The sequence below is a fragment of the Bufo gargarizans genome, chromosome 8 (genome assembly GCF_014858855.1).
Source record: "Bufo gargarizans isolate SCDJY-AF-19 chromosome 8, ASM1485885v1, whole genome shotgun sequence".
Taxonomy (NCBI): domain Eukaryota; kingdom Metazoa; phylum Chordata; class Amphibia; order Anura; family Bufonidae; genus Bufo; species Bufo gargarizans.
In genome coordinates, this window is record NC_058087.1 from 120,116,860 (window position 1) to 120,142,821 (window position 25,962).

Consider the following 25,962-nt stretch of genomic DNA (forward strand, 5'->3'; position numbering starts at 1 on the left):
ATACACACGTTAGCGCTGCAGAACATCTTAGTACACACCTCAGCTGCTGCAGAACATAATAATACACACATCACCTGCTGTAGAACCTTATAATACACACCTTAGCTGCTGCAGAACATCATTTTACACACCTCAACTACTTCAGAACCTCATAATACACACCTCAGCTGCTGCAGAACATCATACCACACATCTCAAGTGCTTCAGAACATCATAATACACATCTGACCTACCATGAGGTGAGCACTGCTAGTTAAGTTTGCACAGCAACGAATAAAGAAAAGATGAATAGCGGCACTCACCATCAAGTAGTATTTGCAGCTTTATTCTGGTTAAAAACTGGAAAGTGCGGGCACCGCACATATGAATCAGGCAACAGACGTTTTGTGCCACCTGTGCTTTGTCAAGCCTTCCATGACGTGGTCGGGGGGCGTGCACAATTTATAACACTCCCACTGATGCGTCATGCTAAACAGTTAAGATGATTATTCCCAGTCAATACATAATACACACATCAAAACAAAATAAAACCATGTGAAAAAACCCTGTCATATAAAAACTATTCAAACAAAAATCACCAGGTCATTCTTGTCATTCAGTCCTAGAGAAGCCATCGCATTAGTTTTAATAATCCATGCAGCCTCCCTCTATAACAAAATCCGTTTTCTATCTCCTCCTTGTTCTGGCATCTACACCATTTCCAATCCTGCACACTTCAAAACATTGTTGCTTCCTCCATTTTCTGCATGTATATGTTCGATTAATCTGGTGGCTCCAATTGTGGTTTCTATCAACTTCCTATGTTCCCTGAATCTAACACAAAAAGGTCTAAAGTTTTTACCTATGTAAAACCTCCCGCATGGACTAAGGAGGACATACACTATGAATTGTGTTTTACAGTAAATAAAATAGTTAACTACATGTTCCACTCCTCCTATTCCGAGGTGCCCGCACTTTACAGTTTTCAACCAGAATAAAGCTGCAAATATTACTTAATGGTGAGTGCTGCTATTCATCTTTTCTTTATTCGTTGAATTTTGCATGGCTATGAAGCAGAGCACCACCATATATCGCATGTTGCGAGTGCAAGTGTGAATACAGTGGGACATTTGTCACACTCAGCAGTGCCCACCCCTTTTTCTTGTATGGACATTAAGTTTACACAACATCTTCACCAGTAGAGCATTTCTTTCTAATGGAAGCTCTATTTAATTTAATTTATCTATCTACAGTATCTATCTATCTATATTGCTTTATCTATGTCATATCCATCTATCATAAGAGAGATAGACAAATAAATATTAGATAGATAGCAGACACAGACAGTACGAAAATATACTTAACAGTTGTTGATTGTTGGAGGGCCTCTCTTGCTAGTTGCCTAGTCGGGAAGCAGGGCCCCCATTGCAGGAGGGCATTGGATGGGGAGGGAAAGGACAAACAGGAGGAGAAGAACAACATGAAAGTCAGGCAGTGATCCTCCTATTACCAGCCTGTGACTCTGCAGTCTGCCTCCTCCTCATGCTTGTCCTGACTGTCTGCTGCATGTAATCATTTCAGAACTTTTTCCACCTTTAATGTGACCTATAAACTGTACAATTTAATTGAAAAACAAACTGAAATCTTTTAGGTAGAGGGAAGAAAATAATATAAAAATAAAATATGGTTGCATAAGTGTGCACACCCTTAAACTAATACTTTGTTGAAGCACCTTTTGATTTCATTACAGCACTCAGTCTTTTTGGGTATGAGTCTATCAGCATGGCACATTTTGACTTTGCAAGATTTGCCTACTCTTCTTTGCAAAAACACTCCAAATCTGTAAGATTGGCTAAATACTAACATCCCAGACGAGGCTATTGAACTTGCGGATCGGACTGTCTACTGAATGGATCGAACCACTGAGTCCGGTAAGAATAAGGGAGGTGGAGTGTGTATGTATGTCCATAAGGCTTGGTGTACCTCCACAGTCATTGCTGAACAATATTGCTCTGCTGATTTAGAACTTATGACACTTAAATGCAGACCGTTCTACTTACCGAGGGAATTCACAGTCATGTATCTCACCGTGGTTTATATTCCTCCACAAGCTAATGTTAAGCTGGCACTGTCCAAATTGCATGATATTACAAACAGTCTGCAAAATATCCATCCAGATGGAGTGTTCATCTTAGCGGGTGATTTTAACCAAGCCAATCTCAAAACTGTGCTCCCCAAATTCTACCAGTTTGTTAAAATTCCCAACTAGGGGGAGAAATACATTGGACCGTGTCTATTGCAACATAGCAAATGCTTATACAGCATCACCTGCCCCCCATCTTGGCAGGTCGGATCACATTTCTTTGTTTTTAGCTCCAACATACAAACCTCTTATCACCAGGATTAAGCCTCCTTTGTATACAATCCTGAGACTACAGGATTGTTTTGAGGACACAGATTGGGATTTGTTTAAACAGGCAGCTACAAAGGAAAATCACACAGACTTAAACATATATGCCTCCTCTGTCCTATCCTATATTCAATTTTGCACGGACAATGTCACTGATACCAAAATCATTCGGACCTTCCCAAATAGGAAACCATGGATAAACAGAAATATCCAAAACCTTTTGAAGGCACGTGACATTGCTTTCTGAAAAGAAGACCCAGAGAAATACAAAACAGCCAGGTCCAATCTGAAGAGGGGCATTAAGGAGGCGAAGCGCTGCTACAAAACAAAAATACAACATCATTTTACAAGCTCTGATTCCCGACGCATGTGGCAGGGTATCAAGTCCATTACGAATTATAAGAGCAACACCTGTTGTATCAACACTGGAAATTCTTTCTCTCCTGATGACCTAAATCATTTTTTTGTACGATTTGACAAAGACAATGAGCTGCCTATCATCAAATTAGCGCAGCAAGAGGCTCCATCATGTTCCCTGATGCTGAGAGCACATGAGGTAGGATGGGCCTTAAACCACATTATATTTACATTTAGTCATACACTACTGGCTGCCTACCCTTGACAGGTGCATATTATGTTTTTTTATTTTATTTTAACTTTTATTATTTGCTTTTTTAATAATAAATGGTGAGTGTTTTTGTAATGTCTAACCTACTACATTAAAACTATCTACAGAACCCCAGTGTGTGCACTGCTTATATAGTTTCTTTCCTTTTTTGCACTGTTATTACAGTGGCAGTGTTTTAATTGCAAATGCTCTCTTATGGCTGGCTGCTTTTACATGTATGTCGAATCTACTAGGATTCAGTTTATGGCACTATCTCATTCCATATTTTGAAATGGCTGTTCTATATCTATTTCTTATAGTGTATTTCACTTGTTTGCCTTAAATTATAGCTATTTTAGGTAGCTATGCAGGTGCTGCATTTGCATTTTTTTACTGTATACTATTAGTCATTCAATACTTGTATTTTGATTCTGAAACAGTATGGTTACTTAATAAACTTAAAAAGAAGTAAAATGGGCACTCATATATCTAGATCACAAGGTAGGCAAAGCGACTCAAATGATATATTAATTTATTAATAGCGATAAGTTGAACAAATTTATATGAGCAATACACAATAATAATGTACCCTAAATAGAACTAATTTCCCGAAATCAACATAAAATGATAAAACTTATAAAATTGATAAAATGAGCATACAACTGTCCACTGTTATAGCTGATAAAAAATCCAAGTATCCAATCCAGTGTTAATAGGTCCAGTCTGACATTAGCAGATGTAACACAGTACTTTTGTCTTCTATTATCTACAACAGTGGTTTACAGCAAATATATCTCCAGAAAAAGGATAAATAAATAAATAAATAAATCAGTGAGTGAATAAATAAATGAATAGTAAGTGCACAGTGACTAATGGTGACCAATGGGTAAAATGCAGCATAAACTGTTACATAAAATCCACTGGATCAACAATATATAATTAAAAAACAATTGGTGAGATAATGTGTATGAATAAATAAATAAGTATATTTCTGAAGAGTCAATAAAGTGGCTGTATACCACTGATGCCGCAGTGTTTCTTTAGTAGTAGAACATGTGGCCTAAAATCCTGGTTTGGTCCGTACAATTGTCCACAAATATATTCAATTTGAGCAGATATCTGCCTGAATAGGCTGTATGTTTGAACAACCGCAATATAAGCGGCAGGATACTTGAGCAATGGTATAGATATGTCCAGCAATATTACGCAATATTCAAACAGCAAATCAAGATGTTTGGGCAGCAATATACATATATCCAGCAGTATTATGGAGCTGAATGGCTCTTACTCACATATCGTCCTATTCCCACCGTGGCGTCCCACGTGGTGTAGATGCAAACAGGATAACACAAAGGATGCCTTTGGATAACACAGCTGAATTAGCTGCTAACGATGCTGTATTCACCCGGCTGTGAGCAGAAGTGCTGGCTGTGTCACGCTGCAGATCCACGTCCAATGTCTTAGTTCTATTTAGGGTACATTATTATTGTGTATTGCTCATATAAATTTGTTCAACTTATCGCTATTAATAAATTAATATATCATTTGAGTCGCTTTTCCTACCTTGTGATCTAGATATATGAGTGCCCATTTTACTTCTTTTTAATATTATTGTTCTTGGTGATTGGGTACAACATCTGTTTTGGTGCACCTTGCCATCCCAAACCAGAGGTGAGCCGTCCTTTATCTCTTTTATACTTAATAGACTACCTGCTTGCTACTGCTTATCTAGCTATTATACAGTGGCCATATATTGTTACACTTGCTTCCTGTGTAGATTCTGCTATATTTCTAATGGCATTGCTTTTTCTTTCACCACATTAATCCCCACAAAGCAGCCGGCCCTGATGAAGTTCCTGGAAAAGTCCTAAACAACTGTGCTAAACAGCTGAAAACAGTGTTTACCAGTATGTTTAACAGCTCACTAGAGCAGGCCATTGTCCCCAGTTGCCTGAAATCCTCCACAATTGTCCCAATTCCAAAACAGGCCGGGGTGAAGACCTTAAGTGATTATCGCCCAGTGGCTCTCACTCCTATTGCTATGAAGTGTTTTGAACAACTTGTCCTCAGGCACATGAAGAGCAAGATCTGTACCTCCATGGACCAATACCAGTTTGCTTACAGAGCACATAGGTCAACTGAGGATGCTGTCTCATTTACCCTTCACATCTGGAGCAGAGAGACAGCTATGTGCGGATGCTGTTCATTAATTACAGCTCGGCCTTTAACACCATCCCTCCCAACAAGTTGGCAACAAAACTGAACAACTTGGGTCTCAGCTCACACCTGTGCAACTGGATACTGGATTTTCTTACAAAAGACCAGAAATCGTACGCATGGGCAAGCACTTCTCTTCATCCTTAACACTAAACACTGGGGTACCGCAAGGCTATGTGTTGAGCCCTCTCCTTTACTCCCGCTTCACAAATGACTGTAAACCTATTCACAATACCAATACCATTATAAAATTTGCAGATGACACGACCGTGATAGGCCTAATCTCCAAAAATGATGAAACAGCCTATAGGAAAGAGGTTGAGAACCTAGAGAGATGGAGTAAGAACAACCCCATACTCAATACCAAGAAAACAAAGGAGCTAATTCTGGATTTTAGGAAGAAGAAACAAAATGGACACCATCCCATTAGCATTAATGGTGGAAACGTGGAGATAGTTCAAAGTTTCAGATTCTTGGGAGTTCATATTAGTCAGGACCTGTCATGGATACAAAACACAACAGAAATTACCAAAAAAGGCCTTCAGAGGCTTTATTTTCTGAGGAGTCTGAAGAAAGCACAACTCCCAAAACAGCTGTTAGTCAATTTTTATAGGTGCACCATAGAATCTGTTCTCACATACTGCATTACAGTGTGGTACTCCAGCTGCTCTTCTGAGGACAAGAAGACCTTCAAGCGCATCATCAGAATGGCTGGCAGAATCACTGGTACTCAGTTACCATCACTGGATGACATCTTCACTGCTCGCTGCAGCAACAGGGCAAATCTGCGGCGATCCAACTCACCCCAGCCACAGCCTTTTCATTCCCCTACCCTCTGGTAGGCGTCTTAGAGCCCTACATGTCCGCACCACTAGGCTGAAGAACAGCTTTTACCCCAAAGCAATCAGTCTCCTAAATGCTCTGAGATTATTGCCCCTTCCTAGGATAGAAACTACCACAGCCTGAAAGTGACTGCTGCATTCATGACCCCATGATGACCTCTTGTCTGCAGTAGTGTCTGAATCAGTGTGTATATATACTGACAAGCACTTCCTACTTTGCTCTTGCTATATATATGCTGTGAACTGTGAACTGTGAATAGTAATGCCTTCTAGTGCAATGTTTTATTTTTTTTCTAGTGTAATGCTTTAGTTTAAATGTCAGTTCTTGTTCCTCTGTCCATGGCATCTAGGATTGCTCCAAACAACATTTCATTGTATTGTACATTGCATTTCATTGTGTTGTACAGTGACAAAGGCATCTTATCTTATCTAGATTGCAAAAGCATCTCCTGTGCACAGCCCTCTTCAGATCACCCCACAGATTTTCAATCTGACTCAGGTCTGGTCTCTGGCTGGGCCATTCCGAAACATTAATCTTCTTCTGGTGAAGCCATTCCTTTGTTGATTTGGATGTATGCTTTGGGTCGTTGTCATGCTGAAAGATGAAGTTCCTCTTCATGTTCAGCTTTCTAGCAGAAGCCTGAAGGTTTTGTGCCAATATTGACTGGTATTTGGAACTGTTCATTATTCCCTCTAACTTAACTAAGGCCCCAGTTCCAGCTGAAGAAAAACAGTCCCAAAGCATGATGCTGCCACCACCATGCTTCACTGTGGATATGGTGTTCTTTTGGTGATGTGCAGTGTTGTTTTTGCGCCAAACATATCTTTTGGAATTATGGCCAAAAAGTTCAACCTCGGTTTCATCAGACCATAACACGTTTTCCCACATGCTTTTGGGAGACTTCAGATGTGTTTTTGCAAAATGCAGCCTGGCTTGGATGTTTTTCTTCGTAAGAAAAGGCTTGCCACTCTACCCCATAGCCCAGACATATGAAGAATACGGGAGATTGTTGTCACATGTACCACACAGCCAGTACTTGCCAGATATTCCTGCAGCTACTTTAATGTTGCTGTAGGCCTCTTGGTAGCCTCCCAGACCAGTTTTCTTCTCGTCTTTTCATCAATTTTGGAGGGACGTAAAGTTCTTGGTAATGTCACTGTTGTGCCATATTTTCTCCACTTGATGAGGACTGTCTTCACTGTGTTCCATGGTATATCTAATGCCTTGGAAATTCTTTTGTACCCTTCTCCTGACTGATACCTTTTAACAATGAGATCCCTCTGATGTTTTGCAAGCTCGCAGATGAATTTTATTTGGGGTTCATTTGAGGCACTTGAAATGATATAAGGTGTATGCTGACTCCTATTTAACACGCTTTTGAATGTGATTGCTTAATTCTGAACACAGCTATTCATTACACACATTAATTAGGTGGAAAAAGTTCTGAAATGATTTATCTTTGTCTCATTTTTTTTACATCACAGAAACTTGACATTTTAACAGGGGTGTGTAGACTTTTTATATCCACTATATATACATAATTGTGTCTTAAACTGGGCCCCCTTGCCTAATGTGCGGTGGTGGCCTAGGCTTTTGCCTATCACTGCCTACCCTTCATCCCGGCCAATGGTAACATAGTAACATAGTACATAAGGCCGAAAAAAGACATTTGTCCATCCAGTTCGGCCTGTTATCCCGCAAGTTGATCCAGAGGAAGGCAAAAAAAAAAAAAAAAAATTCCGTCCCGACTCCAATCAGGCAATCAGAATAACTCCCTGGATCAACGACCCCTCTCTAGTAGCTATAGCCTGTAATATTATTAAGCTCCAGAAATACGTCCAGGCCCCTCTTGAATTCCTTTATTGTACTCACCATCACCACCTCCTCTGGCAGAGAGTTCCATAGTCTCACTGCTCTTACCGTAAAAGAATCCTTTTCTATGTTTGTATACAAACCTTCTTTCCTCCAGACGCAGAGGATGTCCCCTCGTCACAGTCACCGTCCTGGGAATGAATAGATGATGGGATAGATCTCTGTACTGACCCCTGATATATTTATACATATTAATTAGATCTCCCCTCAGTCGTCTTTTTTCTAAAGTGAATAACCCTAATTTTGATAATCTTTCAGGGTACTGTAGTTGCCCCATTCCAGTTATTACTTTAGATGCCCTCCTATGGACCTTCTCCAGCTCTGCTATGTCTGCCTTGTTTACAGGAGCCCAGAACTGTACACAGTACTCCATGTGTGGTCTGACTAGCGATTTGTAAAGTGGTAGGACTATGTTCTTATCACGGGAATCTATGCCCCTTCTGATGCAACCCATTATCTTATTGGCCTTGGCAGCAGCTGCCTGACACTGGTTTTTGCAGCTTAGTTTGCTGTTTATTAAAATTCCTAGGTCCTTTTCCATGTCAGTGTTACCGAGTGTTTTACCATTTAGTATGTACGGGTGACTTGCATTTTTACTTCCCATGTGCATAACTTTACATTTATCAGTGTTAAACCTCATCTGCCACTTATCTGCCCAAGCCTCCAATCTATCCAGATCCCTCTGTAGCAGTATACTGTCCTCATCAGTGTAAATTACTTTACACAGTTTAGTGTCATCTGCGAAAATTGATACTTTACTATGCAAGCCTTCTACAAGATCATTAATAAATATATTGAAGAGAATAGGGCCCAATACTGACCCCTGAGGTACCCCACTAGTGACAGTGACCCAATCTGAGTGTGTACCATTAATAACTACCCTCTGTTTTCTATCATTGAGCCAGTTACTTACCCACATACAGATGTTTTCTCCCAGTCCGAGCATTCTCATTTTATATACTAACCTTTTATGTGGTACAGTGTCAAATGCTTTGGAGAAGTCCAGACACACGACATCCATTGATTCGCCGCTGTCAAGTCTAGAACTTACCTCCTCATAGAAACTGATTAAATTAGTTTGACATGACCGATCCATTACGAAGCCATGCTGATATGGCGTTATTTGCTTATTTCCGTTAAGATGCTCTAATATAGCATCTCTCAGAAAATCTTCAAACAGTTTACCCACAACAGATGTTAAACTTACCGGCCTATAGTTTCCAGGCTCTGTTTTTGGCCCCTTTTTGAATATTGGCACCACATATGCCATGCGCCAATCCTGTGGGACATTCCCTGTCAGTATAGAGTCTGCAAATATCAGAAATAAGGGTCTGGCTATGACATTACTTAATTCCTTTAGGATACGGAGGTGTATGTCATCCGGTCCTGGCGATTTGTCTATTTTAATCTTTTTAAGTCGCTGATGTACTTCTTCCTGGGTCAGACAGGACACTTTTAATGGGGAAATTTTTTTTGCATTCTGCATGTCATCTGACAATTTATTTTCCTCAGTGAATACATTGGAGAAAAAAATATTTAACAGCTTTGCTTTCTCCTCGTCGCTCTCTGCGACTTCCCCCTCATTACTCTTTAAAGGGCCGACACCTTCAGATTTATACTTTTTAACATTTATATAATTGAAGAACATTTTAGGGTTAGTTTTACTTTCTTTGGCAATGAATCTCTCGGTCTCTAGTTTGGCCGCTTTTATTTGTTTTTTACATGTTCTATTTTTTTCCTTATAGTTTTTCAGTGCTTTCGTGCTCCCCTCCTGTTTCAGTGAATGATATGCTTTCTTTTTGTCATTTATTGCTTTCGTTACAGTTCTATTTATCCACATTGGTTTCTTTTTGTTCCTTAACCTTTTATTACCATACGGTATGTACCTCTCACAATGAGATTTTAGGATGTTTTTAAAGATATCCCATTTTGTGGCTGTATTTTTATTTTTGAGGACTTTGTCCCAGTTAGTTTGGCCTATGGCCTCTCTTAGTTGGCTAAATTTAGCTTTTTTGAAGTTTGGTATTTTTGTTCCTCCCTGTAGAAACGCTCTTTTGAATGATAATTTGAAGGTTATTACTTTGTGGTCACTATTTCCCAGGTGTCCCCCAACCTGCACGTCTGTTTTTCTGTCCGGCCTATTGGTTAATACTAAGTCCAGTATGGCCGTCCCTCTAGTCGGGTCCTGAACCAGTTGGGAGAGGTAATTGTCTTTGGTTATTGCCAAGAACCTGTTTCCTTTATGAGATATACAAGTTTCAGTTTCCCAGTCTATATCTGGGTAGTTGAAGTCCCCCATAATAACCACCTCATTATGATTTGCCGCCTCGTCAATCTCGTTTATTAGTAGATTTTCTGTGGACTCTGGTATATTAGGTGGTTTATAGTAAACTCCTATTAGTAATTTATTGTTGTTTTTAGCTCCATGTATCTCTACCCACAGTGACTCCACATGTTCATGTCCCTCATTTATATCTTCGCGGAGTGTGGGCTTTAGACCGGACTTTACATAAAGGTAGACCCCTCCCCCTCTCCGGTTTTGACGATCCTTTCTAAACAGACTGTAACCTTGTACATTAACCGCCCAGTCATAGCTATCATCCAGGTATAAGGTATAATTTATACTCACATATTAGTAAACTGCTGTCTATACCATATATCTGTACACACTGCATCTATTATACCTCTTACCATCTTACCATCTGACCATTGGCAACATGTGAAATCACATCTCTTTTTACCCACTCCATTGAACCTTCTACCAGAAGTCTCTCTCCCTCCAACTCCAGCCACTCTGCTCCTATCCTGCAAGTCCCAAACACAGATGAGACATTTAAATGGGGACAATGCTGCTGCCAATGGAAGGGGGGAGGTTGTCAGAGACAATAATACTGGGTATTTTGCACTTCATGGTGATATTTATTTGGCGCTGTTTGGGGACATATTTTGTGCTGCAATGTGGCATTTATATGGTGAAATTAGGGATGTATTTTGCAATGCATGCTGGTATCAGATTTTGCTCTAAAGTATTTTGGGCTGCATGGTGGTATCAGATGCAGCATTGGAGATATATTGAACTTTATCATAGTATGTATGTATTGCTGTTGTGGAGGGCAAAATATGTTCCTGAACATGTTATAAGGCATTTTTGTGTTCCGTTCTTGTATTGATGGTTTACATAGGGGCATGACTTAGTAAAGCAAAATTCACCTCTACACTGGTGGAGTTTGTGTGCTAGGGTTGCTTAGTAATCCCAGTCCAGCCCTGATGGCACACTATATAACAGGCACAATTCATGGAGCAAGGGGAAGGGCCAGAAATGGGTAGTGGGAGGGGTTATGAATGGGGCATAGGGGCCCAATTTATATTCTTTCTATGAGGCCCAATGATTTCTATGTACACCCCTGGTACTGACCCTTGGCTTTGTTGGTATTTGCTCTACACACGTTTGCTCTGCCTTCAAGGAATTACACTGCAGATGGACTCTGAGGATTCTCAGCAATGAAAACCAGATACCTCTATTGGAGTTGAATGGTGAAAACGAGATGTCCCTTAGATTCTACTAATCAGAGTGACCAGCACCAAGTCTAACTGAAGAAGCAGATTTTATGACAGTTGACATGTAACATTTACAAAGGGCAGAATGTAGTTTGGGCTATATAATTCAAACCGCATGCATCATCATTTATTGATGCATCTCAGTAAGTCTAGTATGTAATGGATGTTGGCTGCATGATCGGCACCTGACCAATAAGGCCAGTGATTGCCTGAGCGGTCAAGTGAATGTTGGACATGATGTCACCACTTCTGGTCTGATAGGGACCAGGCGGCAGCACTGAAATGAAGGGACCTTGAGAGGGTGAGTTCAGCTTTTTTCTTTGTTTTCTAAGCATGTCTGGATAATTTTAAACCATTTAATGAATGTTGAAAATGCCTTTAATTGGATCTGTGCTGATGGCAAATGCATTCACCTATAGTCCCTAAATCTTACATGTAAACAAAGTAATACATAGAACAATTAAGTAATACATAGAGCAATTAAACTTAAGGGGTTGTCTCACTTCATCAAATGGCATTAATCATGTAAACAAAGTTAATACAAGGTACTTGTCCATATTGCTTCCTTTGCTGTTTTGATAAAAAAAAATCCATCACATTATACACTGCTTGTTTCCATGGTTATAACCATCCTGAAATCCAGAAAATGCGTTGGCCTCTCTGGTGGCCAGGACCATGGAGGCGCATTGGCACACATGTGCAGCAGCTCCCAGCCCAGCCATCTCATGTCTGCGCTGCATCGGTGGTCTGGATATGAGCAGTGTAACGCTACATTCACACCTGCGTTTAGGTGCGGATCCGTCTGGTATCTGCACAGACGGATCCGCACCTATAATGCAAACGCTTAGATCCGTTCAGAGCGGATCCGTTTGCATTACTATGAACAAAAAAAAAAAGTTTTTTTTTTGTTCATGATAATGCAAACGGATCAGTTTTGACTTTACATTGAAAGTCAATGGGGGACGGATCCATTTGAAAATTGAGCCATATTGTGTCAACTTCAAACGGATCCATCCCCATTGACTTACATTTTAAGTCTGGACGGATCCATTTGCCTCCGCACGGCCAGGCGTACACCCGAACGCTGCAAGCAGCGTTCAGGTGTCCGCCTGCTGAGCGGAGGACAAACGGTGCCAGACTGATGCATTCTGGGCGGATCCGCATCCACTCAGAATGCATTAGGGCAGTACGGATCCGTTCGGGGCTGCTTGTGAGAGCCTTCAAACGGAACTCACAAGCGGAACCCCGAACGCAAGTGTGAAAGTAGCCTAAAATGTCAAGGAAAAAGTAATCCAGCCAGAAAAGAATGCAATATGAATAATATACAATACATTAGTAAACTCCTTGTATTAACTTCATCTACTACAGTCCACAAGTATAAGCAACATTGAAAAAAGGAATTATACTTTTTCTAGCAGAATTTTTATTCCTTCGTTTGTCAGAGCTTCGTATAGTGACATCCATTCCTCAATAACAAGACTGGCCTGTTTCTGTCCTGTGGATACTGCATGCTTTTGACTGAAAAAAAAGAAGAAAAATTGCATTGTTATTTATTTGTTTAAAGTTTAAATGTGCTAGTTTATTAGAGCTAGGCATGTATACCTGAGTTAGTCTTTCAATGATTGCCAAAAGATTTGTAATTACCTTATAATAACAGATTTTATTATGTCCCCTGTCCATTTCCACTGGTCCCTTAACCCCCTCAAGCAAAAATTACAATGCACAGTATGGTCAGTATTACACTGACACTAACCCTGATCAAACCCTCGGGTTCTGATTAGGCCTAGATACATGGCAAGCCTGGATGGCTTTCTAAGGTCATGGTAACCATCAGGCCACTGCCATTGCAGTGAGGTGGCCCGATGGGGGAGGGAGCTGCCTCCCTGTATTAACCCCATGGATTCCGCAGATGGCTACTGACTGTGGCATCTATGGGTTTAATCGGCCAAGATCGGTGCCAGCATAGATTTCGGCCATTGCAGCAGAGTGTTAGCTGTATATTACAGCTGACAGTCGCTGCTGATGGCAGCGGCTCCATTCCTGAGCCGCTATCATCAGATCCTGAGCCGCTATCATCAAATTTTGACTTAAAGTTACTTTTATTCAACCAGCAAGTAATTTTTTGACGGGAAATGACATAGGTTTCTCCCAAAAGATAATAATAAGACAGTGTACAAGAAGCATTATTGTAAAAAAGGAGAAGCCTTCAACCCAAAGAACACCATCTCCACTGTCAAACATGGTGTTGGGAACCTAATGCTTTGGGGGTGTTTTTCAGCCAATGGAACAGGGAACCTAATCACAGTAAACTGCACCATGAAAAAAGAACAATACATGAGGATTCTCAATGACATCAGGCAGTCTGCAGAGAAACTTGGCGTTGGGCACCAGTGAATTTAATTTTCTTTACGTATAGTGTAGAGCAGGCATGGTCAACCTGCGGCTCTCCAGCTGTTTTAAAACTACAACTCCCACCATGCCCTGCTGTAGGCTGATACCTGTAGGCTGTTCGGGCATGCTGGGAGTTGTAGTTTTGCAACCGCTGGAGTGCCTCAGGTTGGCCATCCCTGGTGTAAAGCATAACATGATGTATTCTTTTCTTCGCCTTGACACTTCTGCGGAATAGTCTGCAAAGATTAGCAGTTTCTCCCCTTGCACTTCCAAGAGGGATTTTCTGGAACGGAGTGCTCTCAAGATTTCCTCTTTATGGTTAAAATCCATAAATTTGACAATAACTTGTCGGGGTCTATTCTCTTGCATTGAAGACTTGTTTTGCTGGTTTGATACTGCAGACTGTGCAGAGCCTATGCAATGAGCTCTTTCCACCCTCTTTAAGCATGTCAGTCCCAGGGCCTGTGGGATTTCTGCCTCACAGAATCCCTGCAATTGTGACGGTTTCATAGATTCAGGAATCCCCAAAATGCGTAGATTGTTCCTACGTGACCTGTTTTCCAGGTCCTCCATGCGGTCCCGTAGTTTACTGTTTTCCTGTGAGATCTCTTTAACTTTATTATAGGACCCTGTGGTTTCTTCCTCTAGAGCTAGTATTCTTTGCTCTATTTCATCTAATCTAGAGGAGTGAGATTCTACATCAGCACGCAGTTCTTGAAGTGATGCTGACACCGCTGTAATTAGAGTCGTTTAGGTCTGTAGCAAGATGCTTGGCTACCTCAATTGCTAATTTCTTATAATCAAGCAGGCTCCCCAGGTTCTCAGGGGTTAACACGTCCTGTTCTTTTACAAACAAGTCCTGTGAGTGGGAGTCATCTGCACTTTCATGTGCCTGCAGAGACAGGGATACCACATCCAAGGAAGGTTAATTATTTGAAATTAAATGTGATTGAGCGGGAAAAGTGGGACTAATTATTGAAGCACAAATGTGGGACAAGTTGTTAAAGTTTAAGCATTGAATGAAAGGAAGGGACGAGCGTCAATTAAAGAAGAATTTTTGAAATGTAATTCTCTGTCACTTATGCAGAGCAGGGGTTTGTATACGGCAAAATTGGTAAAATGTCACCTGACAATGTAATAGACGATTTTTTAAAATTTATGTCCCTGTCATCTATGCAGAGCAGGGGTTTAATCACGGCAAAAATGGTCAAATGTCACCCGAGAATGTAAGAGACAAATTAGCAAAATGTTTTTACCTGTCTACTAGGTATAGCAGTGGTATATCACAGCCACAAATTGGTGAATTTCATCCGAAAATGTAAGAGACAAATTAGTGAAATTACATAAAATAAAATACGCACAAATAAAAAAAAAATATCTTGATTTATGAGGTGGAGATCCATATGGAGTAGGAGTTTGAGGAGGCGGTGGACGTAGCGGTGGAGGAGGACGAGGTAGCCAACACTGGTTTTTGGTTTTAATTATTATTATTATTATTTTTTTATTAGGGTACACTCCAAAAGATTGGGAAATATCCAAAATACAACAATGAACAATTGCGCTGCAGTATAACAATGGCTGGGTAAGGCTGGTATACATGTCTATTCTGCACAAGGTACGGACAAGTCCTGTGGGATCCATGCCTGGTTCATTTTAATCAACGTGAGCTTGTCCACATTGGCTGCGGACAGGCGGCTGTGCTTGTCTATGATAACGCCCCCTGCCGTTCTAAACATAAGTTCAGAAAATACACTGGCTGCATGGCAGGCCAGCACCTCCAAGGCGTAAAGGGAAAGCTCAGGCCATGTGCCCAATTTGGAGACCCAGAAGTTGAAGGGGGCAGACACGTCATTCAGTACGTGTAGGCGTGTGCACACATACTGCTCCAACATATTGCTGAAATGCTGCATTCTGCTAAGACGTTCTATATCAGCTGGTGGTGCTGGTTGTTGTGGCGTGCTGACAAAGCTTTTCCACATTTTGGCCATGCTAACCCTGCCTTCTGAGGTGCTGGTGGTGCCCCAGCTGCGACCTCTTCCTCCTCCTCTGCCTTCACCTTGTGCTTCCACTGTGCCCCCTGCTGTCAGGTGGGAATGCCACCAGCAGCGCGTCTACCAGCGTGCGCTTGTACTCGCGCATCTTACGATCACGCTCCAGTGACGGAATTAAGGACGGTACGTTGTCCTTGTAACGGGGATCCAGTAGTGTGGCCACCCAGTAATCAGCACAAGTTAGAATGTGGGAAACTCGGTGGTCGTTGTGGAGAAACTGCAGCATGTAATTGCCTATGTGTGCCAGGCTGCCCAGACGCAACGACAAGCTGTCCTCTGTGGGAGGTGTATTATCTGTGTCCTCTGTATCCCCCCAGCCACGCACCAGTGATGGCCATGAGCTTGTTTGGGTGCCACCCTACTGTGAACACTGTTCCTCCTTCTCCATCTCCTCCTCCTCCTCATCATCCTCCAGAACTGTGCCCTGGCTGGACATTTGTGTATCTGGCATTTGTGGGTGCAGGAACCCACCCTCGGAGCCAATTGTGAATGACTGGCCGGAAACCCTATAAAATTATCCCTCTTCCTCCTCCTCCTCCTGTGCCACATCCTCTTCCATCATCACCAGAAGCATTTTTTTCAAGGAGGCATAGAAGTGGGATAGTAACGCTGAGAATGGCATTATTGGCACTGGACATGTTACTGGAGTACTCGAAATAGCACAACAAGGAACACTGGTTTCACATGGAGGCCCAGTCATTGGTGGTGAAGCGGTGCTGTTCAGCAGAGCAAATCACCCGTGCGTGCTGCAGATGAAACTCCACTATCGCCTACTGCTGCTCGCACAGTCTGGCCAGCATGTGCAAGGTGGAGTTCCACCTTGTGGGCACGTCGCATATGAGTGGGAAGGCCGAACTGACAGGTGAGCAGCAGCAGAATGAAAACTCCGAAAGCACGCACAGACGGCCCGCACTTTATGCAGCAGCTCTGACATATCGGGGTCATTTTTAAGGAACCCCTGCACCACCAAATTCAGCACATGCGCCAGGCAAGGGATGTGCGTCAAACCGGCTAGTCCCAGAGCTGCTATGACATTTCACCCATTATTGCACACCACCAGGCCAGGCTTGAGGGTCACTGGCACCAACCACTCATCGGTCTCTTGTGCCATGCAAGTCCATAGCTCCTGCGCGGTGTGGGGTTTGTCCCCCCAAAAAGATAAGTTTTAAAACTGCCTGCTGTCGTTTACCCCTGGCTGTGCTGAAGTTGGTGGTGAAGGTGTTATGCTGACCGAATGAGGAGGCGGTAGAGGATGAGGAAGCAGAGTAGGAGGAGGAAGCAACAGGAGGCAAACTGAAGCACCCTGCAATCCTCGGTGGTGGAAGGACATGCGCCAAACTGCTATCTGCCACTGCATTTACCCAGTGTGCTGTTATGGAGATATAACGTCCCTGACTGTTCTTACTGGTTCACGTATCCGTAGTTAGGTGGACCTTCCCACAGATGGCATATCGCAGTGCACACCTGATTTTGTCCCCCACTTGGTTGTGCAGGGAAGGGATGGCACGCATGGAAAAGTAGTGGCGGCTGGGCACGACGTACTGTGGGACAACCACCACCATAAAGCTTTTAAAACTCTCCACCAGACGGAATGACAGCATTTCTAAGGCCAGTAATTTTTAAATGCTGGCATTCAGGGCCAGGGATCGTGGGTGGGTATGGGGGGTAGTTTCTCTTCCGCTCCAGTGTTTGGGAGATGGAGAGCTGAATGCTTCAGTAGGACATTTTGAAGACCCAGGTGGTGGTGTTGCTGGCAGATCCTCTGTTTGTGGGGTGGCAGGTGCCACTGTCACTCCAGAGGTGGATGAAGAGGCCAAGACTGCAGCAGAAGAGGAAGCATGAGGAGCCAGAGACCTTTCTTGGTTTTTGAGGTGTCTACTCCACTGCAGCTCGTGCTTTGCACTTAGATGCCTGGTCACGCAGGTTGTGCTCAGGTTGAGAACGTTTATGCCTCACTTCAGGCTCTGATTGCACAGCGTGCAAACCAATTTTGTCTTGTTGTCAGCACATTGTCTGAAGAACTGCCACGCCAGGGAACTCCTTGGAGCTGGCTTTGGTGTGCTCGGTCCCTTGCTGCGGTGGGCAGTAGCAGGCGTACTGTCTAGGGGATGGCTGCTCCGCTTTTGCACCCTGCTCCCTCTTCTGCTGTGCTGGTGGCTCTGTGTGACCACCACCTCTTCTTCCGAACTACACAGTTCACTCGCATGACCTTGATTCCATGTGGGGTCGAGGACCTCATCGCCCTCCACATCATCTTCCACCCAGTCTTCACCCCTGCCATCCTTGTCGGTCTGCACACTTCCGAAAGCCACAGCAGTTGGCACCTGTGTTGAAAGGAAACATAAGTGGTTGGGCATCAGTGCACTCAATCTCTTCCACTTCTGGGGCAGGGCTATGTGGATGGCCCTTGGGAAACCCTGCTAGCAGAGTCATCAAAAAGCAGAAGAGACTGCTGCATGACTTGGGGCTCAGACTGCTTGGCTGATTTGCAAGGGGGTGAGGTGAAAGACTGATGGACATAGGCTGCAGGTGCCTACTCTGATGTTTCAGAAGGAGACTGGGCAGGAGACAATGTGAAGGAACTGGAGGCACTGTCAGCAACCCAATCCACTATCGCCTGTACTTGTTCTGATCTCACGATTCGTAGAGCCGCATTAGGCCTGACCAAATGACGCTGAAGGTTTTATTGCCTACTCGCACCTGAGGAAGGTGTTTCACTTGTGCGTGTAGCTGGCACAGATCAACCACGTCCTCTTCCTGCAGCAGGAGCTCCACCAGCAGCATCATGACCGCCACGTCCCTTATTTGACGCTCTCCTCATATTTCTCAGATTTAGGATCTTGCCCAAAATAGTTTTTTTTTTATAAAGGACTAGAACACCAGTATCTAATGCATGTATTTCACACTGACAGACGCAGCAAAGGCTGCAAATTTAGTTTTTTGCCCAAAATGGGTGTTTTTTTAATACCAGAATAGAACACCAGTATCTAACGCTTGTATCTCACACTGGCAGATGCAGCAAAGGCAAATTTAGTTTTTTGTCCAAAATTGGTGTTTACTTAAACCCAGAAAATTATTTTAATGAAGTATTTGAAGCTTGTCTTTCACACTGACAAATGCTGCAAAGGCACCAGATGTGTAAAGTATTGCCAAAAATATATATATATATTTTGTAAACCCAGAATATTATTGCAGTATTTCTAGCTTGTATGTCACACTAACAAATGCAGCATAGGCTGCAAAATTAAGTATTTTGCCCAAAATGGGTGTTTTTTTAAATAACAGAATAGAACATCAGTATCTAACGCATGTATTTCACACTGACAGAAGCAGCAAAGGCTGCAAAATTAGTTTTTTTGCCCAAACTGGGTGTTTTTGGTAATAACAGAATAGAACACCAGTATCTAACGCGTGTATCTCACACTGACAGATGCAGCAAAGGCTGAAAAATTATTTTTTTGCCCAAAATGGGTGTTTTTTTAATAACAGAATAGAACCTCAGTATCTAATGGGTGTATCTCACACTGACAGATGCAACAAAGGCTGTAAAATTTAGTCTTTTGCCCATAAAGGGTGTTTTTTTAAACCCAGAAAATTATTGCAGTATTTCAAGCTTGTATGTCACACTAACAAATGCAGCATAGGCCCCAGATGTAGGGGATTGCCAAAAATAGGTGTTTTTTTAAACCCAGAATATTATTGCAGCATTTCAAGCTTGTATCTCACACTGACAGATGCAGACAAGGCTGCAAAATTACGTATTTTGCCCAAAATGGGTGTTTTGTTTTATAACAGAATAGAACACCAGTATCTAACGCGTGTATCTCACATTGACAGATGCAGCAAAGGCTGCAAATTTAGTTTTTTGTTCAAAATTTTTGTTTTTTTTAAACCCAGAAAATTATTGAAATATTTCAAGCTTGTCTTACACACTGAAAAATGCTGCAAAGGCACCAGATGTAGGATATTGCCAAAAATGTGTGTTTTTTTTAAACCCAGAAAATTATTGTAGCATTTCAAGATCGGATTTCACATTGACCAATGCTCCAAAGGCCCCAATGTAAAGTCTTGCAAAAAATGGGTGATTTTTTTAAACCCAGAAAATTATTGAAGTATTGTAAGTTTCTATTTCACACTGACAAATGCTGCATGGCACCAGATGTAGGATATTGCCAAAAATTTGTGTTTTTTCAAACCCAATTATTATTGCAGTATTTCAAGCTTGGATTTGAATGTCACAAATGCACATATGCTGTGCTGGTGCACGTAGCTGGTATAAAATGGCCGCCGCCGCCCACCTAACAGATGGATAAAAGTTCTTTTTCTGTGTCACTGGGCTCAGGGCAGGGTAAAAAGATTGTGCACTGCACCCACACAACTAAATCTATGTAGATCACTGACTTAACAAGCACTTCAGATTAAAGATTCTGTCCTATTCTCTCCCTCACAGCAGCAGCATCCTATCCCTACACTAATCAGAGCACAGTGACGTGCAGCGCTACGTGACTCCAGCTTATATAGAGGCTGGGTCACATGATGCACTGGCCAATCACAGCCATGCCATTAGTAGGCATGGCTGTGATGGCTTCTAAGGGCACAAGAGTAAAACGCTTGTTGATTGGCTGCTCTGCAGCCTTTCAAAAAGCGCCAATAAAACGGCGAACACAGAACTCGAACCCAAACTTTTACTGAAAAGTTCGGGTCCTGGGTCCAAAAAACCTAAAGTTCGGTACGAACCTGAACTTTACAGTTCGGGTTCGCTCAACCCTACCAATAAGGCTTCCTTCCTATGATTGTCGCTTTAAATTAACGCTGTACAGTTACATTATTTAGTGGAAAAGGGTTAAAAGGACAATAATTAAGAAATTTAATGTGGATTCAAACAGGTTTTTAGTGGCGTATTTAATTTGTTAGTGGCTTTTAAGCACATACTTTTCTTGCTTTTGCCAGTCTTTACTCAATAAAATACTAGCTTCAGAATGTCTATTGGAAACAGGCGTGTTTTTTTGCTACTGCCTTTTTTCCTTCTTTTCTCTGTGTTTTTTTTTTTTTTTTAAAGCAGAATTTTGAAGTGTTCATTCAGTCATTCAAGCATCAAACTTCACTAAAAAGCACCCCATCAAATCACATACTGTATGGAAGAGAGTGAATGTTTTATTTAGCTGTTAAAAGGTGCCAAAGAAAAGTTGTGTGTGAAGAAAAGGCTCAAGCACCGTTGTGCAGCCGTAGCTGTATTGCGACCCACATACAGCGGGTCCGCAATACACGGGCACCGGCCCGTTTGCTGCCCACATCACGGATGCAGACCCATTAATTTGAATGTGTCCACAATCCCGGAGATGCAGTGCATAACGCAGGCACGGACCACACGGAAGCATTATGGAGTGCTTCTGTGAGGTTTCTGTCCGTGTCTCCGCGCCGCCAAAAAATAGAACATGTTCAATTTTTTTGAGGTGCAGACGGACCACGGACCCATTTAAGTTGAATGGGTCTCGATCCATCCTGGCCTCCGCACGAACATTGCCCGTGTATTGGGGACCCCAAATTGCGGTCCCCAATGCACGAAACGGCCGCACAACGGCCGTGTGCATGACTCTTAAGACTGATGAATGCACCTAAACTTTTTGTGCACTTTTAATTTATGTTACCTATCAAGTGACAGCTACAGGCCCAAGTTTGCATACAAGTCAATTTACTGCTTTAAGGACTGCCCACAGCCCAAAGTGCTTGTATAGCACTCGTTAGCGATAATCTACCTGTGTAAAGGTGCTACCCTTTACTCGATGAACGAGTGAAACACTCGCTCATCGAATAATAGGATAGTTCGCACAGACACCAAAATCATCACTTTTTAGCTGCAGAACGTAAACTGCACTCTGCTGCTGGCAGACAATGTTGGGTACTACCACCGCTGGGGATAAGCGGTGGAATTAGCAATTGCTCCTACACATACTGTAGATGAGATCAATGTAGGCAAATGCAGTTTTCTCCTACACTGACGCTTCCTTCCTGACAACCGCTTGCCACATCGGGCCATGTAAAGCAGCTTTCAGATGACTGCTATAGCTCAATATTTAAAATCAATTAAAAGTCTTATAGCAGTCATCTAAAAACCTTTAATTTTTTTTAATTTCCTTTTTATTTATATTTTTTTAATTTTGTGTTTTCCAAATTATTTTTAGTTTTCAACTCTCTCTCTCTCTCTCTCTCTCTCTCTCTATATATATATATATATATATATATATATATATACTCGTAAGCTCTTTAACACAATAGGTAAGCGTTTAATGCACATGTGGTGCTCTACTCTCCCAATTTTATCTCTCTCTCTCTCTCTCTCTATATATATATATATATATATATATACAGTACAGACCAAAAGTTTGGACACACCTTCTCATTCAAAGAGTTTTCTTTATTTTCATGACTATGAAAATTGTAGATTCACACTGAAAGCATCAAAACTATGAATTAACACATGTGGAATTATATACATAACAAAAACAGTTGTTAAACAACTGAAAATATGTCATATTCTAGGTTCTTCAAAGTAGCCACCTTTTGCTTTGATTACTGCTTTGCACACTCTTGGCATTCTCTTGATGAGCTTCAAGAGGTAGTCACCTGAAATGGTCTTCACTTCACAGGTGTGCCCTGTCAGGTTTAATAAGTGGGATTTCTTGCCTTATAAATGGGGTTGAGACCATCAGTTGCGTTGTGGAGAAGTCAGGTGGATACACAGCTGATAGTCCTACTAAATAGACTGTTAGAATTTGTATTATGGCAAGAAAAAAGCAGCTAAGTAAAGAAAAACGAGTGGCCATCATTACTTTAAGAAGTAGTCAGTCAGCCGAAAAATTGGGAAAACTTTGAAAGTAAGGGCTATTTGACCATGAAGGAGAGTGATGGGGTGCTGCGCCAGATGACCTGGCCTCCACAGTCACCGAACCTGAACCCAATCGAGATGGTTTGGGGTGAGCTGGACCGCAGAGTGAAGGCAAAAGGGCCAACAAGTGCTAAGCATCTCTGGGAACTCCCTCTTGAAGCTCATCAAGAGAATGCCAAAAGTGTGCAAAGCAGTAATCAAAGCAAAAGGTGGCTACTTTGAAGAACCTAGAATATGACATATTTGTTTGTTTCACACTTGTTTGTTATGTATATAATTCCACATGTGTTAATTCATAGTTTTGATGCCTTCATAGTCATGAAAATAAAGAAAACTCTTTGAATGAGAAGGTGTGTCCAAACTTTTGGTCTGTACTGTATATATTTATATATATTTATGTACATATTATATAAAGCTGAGTGTATGTGTGTGTGTGTATGTCCACTAAAGCAATCCGCACCGTCACATTTACAAATCACAAAATTTGGCACACAGGTACACCAGGTGTCCGGGAAGGTTTTAGACCACATACCGCTCCTGAGATATTCCCCAAAAATGCATTAGCCAATAGAAGCTTGGTCACATGACCCTTATCAGCCAATAGAAGCAGGTCCTCCAGTCTCCACATACACAGTTTTACTCCAGGTTTCCATAACAACCCAGCCATTTATCTTCACTGCTGTAGGAGAGCTTTAAGGAAATTTGTCACCAGGATAATCGCTATTGCAGTAAAGCCGTAGCCTAATAGCACTTAGTACAAACCGGATTCCCAAAAAGTTGGGACACTATACAAATCGTGAATAAAAACTGAATGCAATGATGTGGAGGTGCGAACTTCTAATATTTTATTCAGAATAGAACATAAATCACGGAACAAAAGTTTAAACTGATAAAATGTACCATTTTAAGGGAAAGATATGTTGAATCAGAATTTCATGTTGTCAACAAATTCCAAAAAAGTTGGGACAAGGCCATTTTCACCACTGTGTGGCATCTCCCCTTCTTCTTACAACACTCAACAGACGTCTGGGGACCGAGGAGACCAGTTTCTCAAGTTTAGAAATAGGAATGCACTCCCATTCTTGTCTAATACAGGCCTCTAACTGTTCAATCATCTTGGGCCTTCTTTGTTGCACCTTCCTCTTTATGATGCGCCAAATGTTCTCTATAGGTGAAAGATCTGGACTGCAGACTGGCCATTTCAGTACCCGGATCCTTCTCCTACGCAGCCATGATGTTGTGATTGATGCAGAATGTGGTCTGGCATTATCTTGTTGAAAAATGCAGGGTCTTCCCTGAAAGAGATGATGTCTGGATGGGAGCATATGTTGTTCTGCATTGATGGTGCCTTTCCAGACATGCAAGCTGCCCATGCCACACACACTCATGCAACCCCATACCATCAGAGATGCAGGCTTCTGAACTGAGCGTTGATAACAACTTGGGTTGTCCTTGTCCTCTTTGGTCCGGATGACATGGCATCCCAGATTTCCAAAAAGAACTTTGAATCGTGACTCGTCGGACCATAGAACAGTCTTCCATTTTGCCACACTCCATTTTAAATGATTCCTGGCCCAGTGAAAACGCCTGAGCTTGTGGATCTTGCTTAGAAATGGCTTCTTCTTTGCACTGTAGCGTTTCAGCTGGCAACGGTGGATGGCACGGTGGATTGTGTTCACTGACAATGGTTTCTGGAAGTATTCCTGAGCCCATTCTGTGATTTCCTTTACAGTAGCATTCCTGTTTGTGGTGCAGTGTCGTTTAAGGGCCCAGAGATCACGGGCATCCAGTATGGTTTTATGGCCTTGACCCTTACGCACAGAGATTGTTCCAGATTCTCTGAATCTTCGGATGATGTTATGCACAGTTGATGATGATAGATGCAAAGTCTTTGCAATTTTTCGCTGGGTAACACCTTTCTGATATTGCTCCACTATTTTTCTGCACAACATTGTGGGAATTGGTGATCCTCTGCCCATCTTGGTTTCTGAGAGACACTGCCACTCTGAGAAGCTCTTTTTATAACCAATCATGTTGCCAATTGACCTAATTAGTGTTAATTGGTCTTCCAGCTCTTCGTTATGCTCAAATTTACTTTTTCCAGCCTCTTATTGCTACTTGTCCAAACTTTTTGGGGATTTGTTGACACCGTGAAAATTTGAATCAACGTATTTTTCCTTTAAAATGATACATTTACTCGGATTAAACGTTTGATCTGTCATCTACGTTCTATTACAAATAAAATATTGACATTTGCCATCTCCACATCATTGCATTCAGTTTTTATTCACAATTTGTTTAGTGTCCCAACTTTTTTGGAATCCAGTTTGTACCTTATTTCAAGATGTGCCTTTGTTCCAGCAATAGATATTTTTATCCTCAGAAAATCAAGTTTATTTGGTATGCAAATGAGCCAGTAAGGTGCTCAGAGGGGTGTCACTCTTGCTGGAAGGAGCCCAGACATGCCCCCTGCCACAATGTGTCCACCCTCAAAAGACTTAAAACCCCTCCCCCAGACCCCGCTATTCCACGCCCCTAATCTGTTTAGGCCACGCCCCTCCCACTCCTGAGCCAACAGAGATTGAAAAAATGAAGGTAAAAATTAACTTCTGTCAGCTGCAGGGGTGGTTGGGAGGGTGACTTTCTCCATGCAGCTCACACTCAAACAGCAGAGTGATGCTGTCTTAGAGTGAGCTGTTCAAAAGGACATTCCCCCTATCTGGTTAGGCCACACACCCTCCCACTCTTCAGCCGAATGAGATTGAAAAAATGAAGTTAAAAGTTAAAAATCAACTTCTAGGTCCAGCTAAGCCACGCCCAGATCTGGCTAGGCCATGCCCCCCCCCCCCCCCCCACACACACACTCCTGAGCCGACGGGGATTTAAAAAAATGAAGTCAAAATCAACTTCTGTCAGCTGCAGGGGTGGGAGGGAGGGAGGGAGGGTGACTTTCTCCCTGCAGTTCACACTCAGAAAATGCAGTGCTGCTGTCTTAGAGTGAGCTGTTCAAAAGTACACGCCAATCCAGTAAAGGTTACTATTAAGGGGGCGGCCCCCTGTGGAGGTCACTGTCAAGGGGGTGGTATGCTGTGAAAGTCACTGTTAAAGGGGGAGGCTGCTGGAAAGGTCAAAGTTAAGGGGGTGGGCT

General features: G+C 42.2%; 1 protein-coding gene across 1 annotated transcript in view; it reads right to left on the reverse strand.

Annotated features, from left to right (window-relative positions):
* The window catches only part of RFTN2 (raftlin family member 2), a 220,911-nt gene that overhangs the window by 92,893 nt on the left and 102,056 nt on the right, over positions 1 to 25,962 (reverse strand). Inside the window, exon 3 of the mRNA XM_044303233.1 lies at positions 12,893 to 13,004. Within this exon, the coding sequence (XP_044159168.1) occupies positions 12,893 to 13,004 (112 nt within the window). The remainder of the gene's footprint in view (positions 1 to 12,892; positions 13,005 to 25,962) is intronic.